Raw genomic sequence first — 8,578 nt, forward strand, 5'->3', positions numbered from 1 at the left:
GTTCGCATTTATGTATGTGGGTTTTTCTTGGGAATAGTGAAGCGTCAAGCTTGAAGGTATACAGAATCATTAAATGTGGGGCAATTTTCCCAGAACCAGTGATGGACCGACTGGATGAGTACTTTATGACGATGTCGATCATTGGCATACATGAATACTCAAAGGATCGATAGATGATGCCGAGGGGTCCGTTTTATGCAAATCCTTGTTCTCAGGGATCGGTCAAAACCTAGAACGACTGAGTCCGGTTTCTCTTGGCCTGATTAATTCGGTTTTCTCCGATATGGTGATTAAGATTAGCATTCATTAGCATTTGGGTTGTCAGTGATAAATTGAACAATTGAAAACACGGACGTCCATCTATCAAAATCTATCTAATTTTTCCACATGGCCTCAAGCAGGCCATAATTACCCGCCTCTTCTCAGCCAACGAACCTAGTCGCATTTCAAGTTGTTAGCTGGGCTGGTCGGTCGGTTGGAGAATGTGGGATACTACTCAAACCAGGCAAGACTCGATGACGGCAAGATCATCTTAAGAACGACGAACCAGAGAGCTGGAGAGACGATGTAGCATTCGCCGAAGACGGTCTGGAAAAAGAAGTGCTGGAAGCGATCATTGACGAAAAAATGTTGAGTCTTCTACCGCCGATGAGTTGCCAGACCAAGTGAAGTTGAAGAAGTACTCTTTGGTTTCACTCGTATTGTTGATGCTGGAGGAGAGGTTTTTTGGTCATATTGATGACGTTGATGTTGATGATGATGATCTTAGCGATCCTGCGAAACGGACTGGAAGCCCGAAGAGAGATCTCACCTTGGGCGGATAGGTTGGATCTTTACTCTGTAAACTTTCAATGGGTAATCCAGGTTATGACTCCTTTGGTTGGTAGTGGGAGACAGAAAGGAGTGGTCTGGAGTTCTAGTCTTCGACGGCCAACTGACTGATCCGTCTCGTTGGCTGGCTGGACGAATCCAAAGGGAAATAAATTGAAAATATAACACTTTAAGAAAATAGGTGGAGCCAACTGCCGGCTTTGAAAAAGATAAGATTTATTGGAGGGGTCATAAAATCTAAATTCCTTCGTCTTACCCAACCAGCTTCGCTTCGAGTCTTTTTCTCTTCCTTCGTCTCTAGCCTCGTCTTGCCCAAAGGCTCTAGATAAATCCAGAATTAAGACCGGCCATGTCTGAACGAAAGCGCGCTAAATTCGAAATGCCCCCGCTTTACTAGACGACGGCGACCTCGTTTTATTATAAACTTTATTGTTCTCATCTCCTTTTCAACATCTTTTGTCTTATTGCCGCTAAAACCCAGGGTGTTGACACGTGTGTGAGGAGTAGCTTCGAGTGTGAACCAGACCCAGGGCCATATGATTTCAATCATCCACGCCAATCATGGCTCTATTAACCTCTTGCTTTATTTCTTTTTCTCGTTTTACAGGGTAATCCTGGAGCGTCTGGAACGGCGGCGGACATGGCTGCTTGGTCGGCCTCGGCACTACCCCCCACCGCCGGTTATTATTCGTATGATCACCCCACCCTGGCTGCATATGGGTAAGTGAAGAAGACATCAATCCCACAATGTAGTAGAAAACAATTTCAAGGCTCATTTAGGCCGCCAATCCCCGAGGGATCTACCCACATTCCTCGTTGGGAGGAAAATTGAGGGACATTGGGATGACTATCCCAATGAACAAAAATATTGAACAAGACTCATTCCTTGGCTTTGACTCTGGTGGGGATTTATCTCCATGCTAAATCGTAACGGTTCGACTCGAACAAAGTAAAGAAATGGAATACGAATAAATATACTGGTACGTGCCGAAAGTGGGACGGAATTGGCGAGAACAAACTAATTGCCGAGCCTATGGCGATGGTGAATTCACTTTGAGCTCAAAGGATTCATGCATGTTGGAGAGTAATTTGCACTTCGCAGATGTGAAGAACCCGTGCCGAATTTGGACAGAAGGAATTTTATCAACACATCAGAAATACTTCTCAAGGTATATCTCGAGTTGTCGGAGGGGCTAATTAAAATGTACATTGGTCTGGATTAACATGGTGTGCACCTTCATACTTCAAATGCGAATTCACTTCGTTGCCTGCCCAACGGCCGTGTCATGGTTTCAATTTTGCTGTCCAATTAGCAGAGAAATTGTTGACGACTTAATTACCCCTCAGGCTCTGGTGGCAACAAATATTTGACGGATGGTTTTTGACGTCATTGGCATTGTATTCTGTCATAAAAATACACCCAGATTACGATTCAATTCGAGGACATCCATATGCTTTAAACAATGTTATCGTTTACGTACTGGTTGTCCAAGGGCAGAAATTGATTCAACGGGAGGGGATGTCATAATGGTGCTTTTTCACTTGAATAAGGATGGATGTGAAAATATAAATCAGGGACACTTCCCTACGATAGGCTCTAAATCATTCAAAATATTGCAAATAGCCGAGTTGCATGCCAAATGCTGAACAAGTCAACTTAGCACGCCTAATCGTTAGAATTGCTCCCAAAAGCGTTAAATCAGCCAGACAGGGGATATTTTTGCTGTGTCCTGTCCACTGTTGTTCAGAAACACGTGAAATGCCTCACAAGGGAGTCCATCCTGATCTCGAGAGAACAATTAGAAAGTGATTATTACACTCACTTGTCCAAGTTCTCTCAATTCTCAACTTCAACGCACTTTCAAACTCATTTTAACGAGAGTCTATTTCCTCTCCTCATCTTTAAAGATGCTGCGAACTCATGTTTTAATGTGATTTCCCGTTCTCTCTTTGCAGATATGGGGGAGGCTACGATTTGGCAGCTCGACGGAAAAACGCCACCCGCGAATCCACCGCCACACTCAAGGCCTGGCTCAATGAGCATAAAAAGAATCCTTATCCGACCAAAGGCGAAAAAATCATGTTAGCCATCATAACCAAGATGACTCTGACGCAGGTAAGCTGAGAGAGGAGACCAAGACTCAATACATACCAGCAGTGCATACCCTACATAGGTAGAAGAATCTCCAATTTTCAAAGAGAGGACGACGATTAGCACATAAAAATCTCGGCCATCTCTTTATTTGCTCAATCAAGTCCGCCCATAACCGCTTCGCTAGCAAAATAACCATAGCGATTCATAAAAAACGACCGAGACATTAATGGAAATTTAAGGCGCTCCTAAATATGAGAGTATGAGATATCCCATTCTTGGACGATTTACATACCAGCTAGGCTCTCTTCCCATGTCCAACGTCCAACAAGTGCACGACTCTTTTTGGCCCCAAAAAGAGTGCAACCACGTTGAACATTTTTAAAGCACTTTTTACCAAAAGCACCAATTCGAAGCCATAATTGGATAAACTTTCGAAGAACGAAATTTCAAGCAATTGCTGTCACAAAACTAAGAGAATAGAGAAGAACAAAATTGTGCATTCGAATAAATGAAAAAAATCTCGCGAAATGTCTTGAGTCAAGTCAAAATAGATAAAGAGCTTTGGAGGAACTATGAGAGGTGTAATGGGAAAGAAAACGGAGGGCTAGCTGAAGAAGGCAGTCAAGTACCCGATAAAATTATTTCTGAAGGCTTTGCTAATGAGGCTTGTTATCTTTCTCCCGTTTGAACTAGGTGAGCACCTGGTTTGCCAATGCCCGCCGTCGTCTCAAGAAGGAGAACAAAATGACCTGGGAACCCAAGAACAAACTCGATGACGAAGATGTGGATGTGTCTGATGACGACGACAAGAACGACGATGATAAGCATGGTGAGTTGTTTGTGTCTGCCTTCTCTGGCAGGAGAATAGAAGACACCCCTTTAAGGAAGACTGTCACCAATTGAAATGGTTCATGGACACAATTACCAACTGATAGTTTGCTCCTATCGCTTTAATATCAATCTTGGCCTTGTCAACAACTTGGCATCCAGATAAGACAAGATCTATTGGCCGATTGACTAGAGTCCAGATCAGTAAGCACGCTGACAATGGACCAATGCCAATTTTTCGAGACCACTAAAATCATTACATTAAGTCCAAAGCCCCCCTTCCCCAATCTGAGTTGTGGATAGGCCCGCGATTGTCGGCTTCGGGAGTAAGATTAGCCAATAGCCTGAGATTCATCCTCGCTTAGGATCCTGTTAACTCGCAAGGATGTACGGAGGAACGCGGTGGTTGTTAGGATCCTCTTCTTGTTCATGCTCGGTTGGAAAGTCGGTTGTGTCCATCCAAGTCTCAATTCCACCTAATGTGTCTGAGCATTGTTTTATCTCCACTCTTCATCACATACCTATCCATCTTGGAGTTCCTCAGGTTCTCGCCTAGTTCGCAGCACTTTTTGTACGGCTCAGTCCTACCGAACTGAACGCCTCTGCTCAATATTTGAGCCGGATCGGCCGCTCTTGAACTCAAGCTAAAGGATCGTCACTCCCTGTTTAAGCACGACGAATGGCTTTGGGTCCGTTTTGAGACAGATACTTGTCGAGCTCACCTTGCTTTACTAATGATGACTGGAAAAACCACCAGAAATATTTCAGATCCCTTAAGGAGGGGGGTCTCCTTTACCTAACAGCATTAAAATTCCGCTCGCTGAGGTATAAAATGAATCAGCTCGTTGGGAGCGATTTAAAATATGGCCCTTGTTGGTGCCTGGTTGGTGATTCCAGTAGTGTGGATTTGGGGGAAGAAGTGGAGTCGGGGAAGTCGGAACTTGGCGACCAAAGTACCAATAGGTTATGGGTTAGTTCGAGAGACAGAGAGGCGAGTGAAATGGGGGAAGACGTTATTTAGGATGGAGGCGGGTATGGTAGGACATAAATGGCAGCCTTTGTTGATAAATATCTCCGATTCATTCCAATCCCTCGCCTAGAAATTGACAGAGTAGCTCCCACTAACCTCTGTGCCTTGTACGAGTACTCTCTGTCCAGGATAGAGTGATTGGGTAAAGATTTGAATCGTTATCCAGCCATACGGTGGAATAAACGAACGGATACCTTTTCACTTTGCTTAACGTGTCTACCTTAAGCACGATTGAGGGGTGAGGATGCTAAGTGGCGTGGAGACATGCGTGACAAAGAGTTGTTATGGGTTTGGTCTTGACTTCATTTATTTCCATTTCTTCCAATCGTTGGTTCGCTTTCACGCGGTTGCAAAGAAAAGAGCCGCGGAATGATGCCTCGAGATACTAAAAAATTCACCCCAAGTCTTCAGAGTCTACCGACAAAATGACAATTGGATCTTGAAATTGGCTCAATTGGCCTGATGATTGGTCGCATTCCTGTCCAACCACTAGGGTCTGTGTCTAGGTCTCGGATCGCCCTCCGTACAGACGTGCTTTTAATTTTGGCCCAATTTGGAAACTCGAAACTCATCAATCCGTTTCTTTGCTTTCCAGATGACGATCCCATGCAACGCCACCTCCACCGTGACATATCTGGCCTTCACGGGATGACTCGATCCGATGATCACATAAAGGACGACGAGAGCAAATCCGGGATCCCCATTCCACCCTCGAAACCTAAGATTTGGTCCCTGGCCGACACGGCCGTTTGCAAAACACCTCCACCCTCTCAACTGCAACAGCAGCAACAGCAACAGCAGCAACTCCAACCATCCCACCACCAACAGCTTGGCCATTGGGGTCACGCCTCCTCTTTCGACATGAGCCGCTCCTCAGCCGCCGCCATGTCGGCCCTCCGAAGCTCGAACATGTTCGGCATGTCTCGGCCCGATTTCAGTGGAATGATGTCCTCTGCTGCCAGTCAAAACGCCCATTCCGGAGGCTCCAGTGATCTGCAGGCTGACACGCCCCCTCATACACCTCCCAACAACAATAACAAATCAAGTCAACAAGGTCAGATGAGTGGACTAGCCGGTCTGATGGGAGGCGCCATGAGCGGAATGTTCAACGGTGCCGGAGCCGGGGGCTACAATGGACTTCACAACGGGTACGGCATGGCGGCAGTGTCGGCCGCTTCGGCAGCAGCTGTGTCAGCTGCTCAATCTCACGATGCTAGCAAGTTGCTGCCTTTCCAGGGCCTGAACAGCCATGCCATGAACAGCAGTTCCTTCAAGATGATGTAGTGTCAAGGACTTCTTATTATCATTATGATTCATTATCCCTCACCAGTGTCATAACTAGGCCTCTCTCAACCATTGATCCCTTCAGTGGCGGATCATTCCGTTGACGTTTCTCCCTGTTTTCTCGCTCTCTTCTTGATGACCAACCAACGCCTCTTCAACTTGGCCATGGTTTTTAGATGGACCAATTTGAGATGTGTGTGTGTCGAATCGGAATCTGCAGAAGAGAGCGGTAGCTCACTGACTTTTTAGAGTGGCCCGTCCACATTCAGCAGACTTTGTTCTCTTCCCGATTGTCTTCAGATCACCATGATGACAACAACTTTACCATCACCACCCTATATCAAGACACAGTGCATACCAAAAACCAACCAAGAACAGTCACCAGCATCGGAATATTAAATTTCAAAGTGCCATTTGTCGCCGTCGCGCAGAGTTTTGAACCAACCAAGCAATTCACACCCGCCCTCTATGAAGCAAGCCAAAAGTTTTAATTTCACACCTATCTTTAGTATTATCATTATGAATGTCTTGGCGATGATTCATTATTCCGCTGGTCTGTTTCAAACGCTAAATCTTTCGAAACTCTACCGTTTTCTTATTTTTCCGTCTGTCTGGCACTCATACTGCCTGCCTTCTCCCAACCAATAATATTCTTCTGGCTATTCTTTTATTATTCTGATTATCATCATTATTATTGAAATTATTTCTTCAATTACCAAGAAGAACCCCAAACACCAAGAGACAACAAACGCACCATCCCCAAAATCAATTTCAATCACTGATTTCGAGCATTGTATTACACAGACTGTTTTAGCTTTGTTATTATTTCGTTTAAAAAAACACTATGCAAATATTATACGTAAGAAGAAGAAGAAGACGAAAAAAAGCAGAAGAATCCAATTGCGAACAGAATAAACTTAGTCCAAAACGAGTCCCAAAATCTGATCTCATTTTGTTCCCCAACATATTGTCGAGTTGTCGAAGTAGTTGCGCTCCAGTAAAAGGGGTGGGAGTTAGTAAAAGTAGTCGACGTAGTCGTCGTTTTTGTTGTAAGCCATCGTTTCTCACTCGTTTGTGGAACACAATCGACACGAATCGGTTTGTGAACCGCTGCTTCGTGTCAAACCTCGCGGCGATCGCGAGTCCCTCTCCACCTTTGAAAGCGAGTCACAAAATCGCGGGCACGGAATTCTCTCTTGACGGAAGAGAGAGAAGGGACCGAAACGGAAAGGAGCGGGACCAAAAAGCGGAGAGTCCAGGATCGAGGTTGAGAGAACCTCAACGTACATTACGATTAGGGTGTTCTGAGGTAGAGAAAATAATTTCTGGTGTTAGAAACTCGAAATTATGGAAATTTCTTGCTTTTAAACTCAGAGTGAAAGACATTTTTGCTTTAGAAATTCATAAGGAAAAAAATAATAATCTTGTTTTAGATTTGTAATAAAAGGATTCACTTATTTAAGAAATTCAAATTCAAGTGATTTTTTTGATGAAATTGATTTGGCAGCCCATGACAGGGATTCTAAAGAGAGGAAACGACACGGCTTTCCCCTGACCGCCAACTTAGGCCATTGCACTGAATCAAGACAGTAACTCTAGTATCAATAAAACAAGATTATCCGTACTTCATAGTACATTAACGTGTTTTTAATCAAATAATGATCTCCTTGATATGTAACTCCGTTCATATACTAAATATTTCTGATTTAATTTTGAAAGAATAAATGAAATACCCATGAACATCAAATTAATCAGAACAATCAAATTGTCTTTCAAATCAGTGAAATATTGCGTAAAATTGGTTCAAAAACACGCATAGATAGAAAATCAACAAGAATCATTTTATCAATTGATGAGGAACTTGCACTAACAAGATATAAAAGAAATATATGGAATAAGCAATAAAAGTGCATGTACATAAATGCTAAGATATTAGAATATCTGGGATGGACAATTGATAATCTTGTCTTAATTCACACATTTGACAAAAAACATCAGGCATTGGTGAAAAATGAATGAGTTATCTTTTTGTGGAGTTTAATTGAATTTCTACTTTTTAGGAAGTTTGCATAAAAGGCAGGCATTAATTAAGGAGCACAGCGTAATACCAAAGTACAATAGACTAGATCTCAATTTGAACTTTGGACTCCAATAAATTGTTGTTCTTTCAAAAGCATCCAAAATACCAAAATAGTCAAAGAAAACAGGTACCATATCTCTTAAAATTATTATTTCATGATTATGAAGCATCCATATGAGTTTAAAGAACATTAGTAGCTCAGAGCTACAGTGTGTCTACTTTTGGATTGAGGGCCATTCTCAGAGTGAGAACCATAGTTTAGAGTTTCATAACAAACGCGTCAAACTACTTGAAATTTGGTCAAGATATTTCTGAAACAATTTTCTACAAACACTATTATTAGCAAAAGAGTATTGACTTATTGTGTTTAGAGCAAATTCTTGCTTTATCAAGACAACAATGCCTATGGGGTTGGGGGTGGAGGGGTCGG

General features: G+C 43.1%; 1 protein-coding gene across 2 annotated transcripts in view; it reads left to right on the top strand.

Moving 5' to 3' along the window:
- Positions 1 to 7,000, top strand: part of LOC131884673 (homeobox protein araucan-like) — a 42,565-nt gene extending 35,565 nt beyond the window's left edge. For both annotated transcript variants that reach the window (XM_059232514.1, XM_059232515.1), the window contains 4 exons: positions 1,439 to 1,551; positions 2,788 to 2,947; positions 3,620 to 3,755; positions 5,380 to 7,000. In XM_059232514.1, the coding sequence (XP_059088497.1) occupies positions 1,439 to 1,551; positions 2,788 to 2,947; positions 3,620 to 3,755; positions 5,380 to 6,068 (1,098 nt within the window). In that variant the 3' untranslated portion in view covers positions 6,069 to 7,000. The remainder of the gene's footprint in view (positions 1 to 1,438; positions 1,552 to 2,787; positions 2,948 to 3,619; positions 3,756 to 5,379) is intronic.
- Positions 7,001 to 8,578: the final 1,578 nt, after the last annotated feature.

This window comes from Tigriopus californicus, chromosome 8 (assembly GCF_007210705.1).
Source record: "Tigriopus californicus strain San Diego chromosome 8, Tcal_SD_v2.1, whole genome shotgun sequence".
Lineage (NCBI taxonomy): Eukaryota > Metazoa > Arthropoda > Copepoda > Harpacticoida > Harpacticidae > Tigriopus > Tigriopus californicus.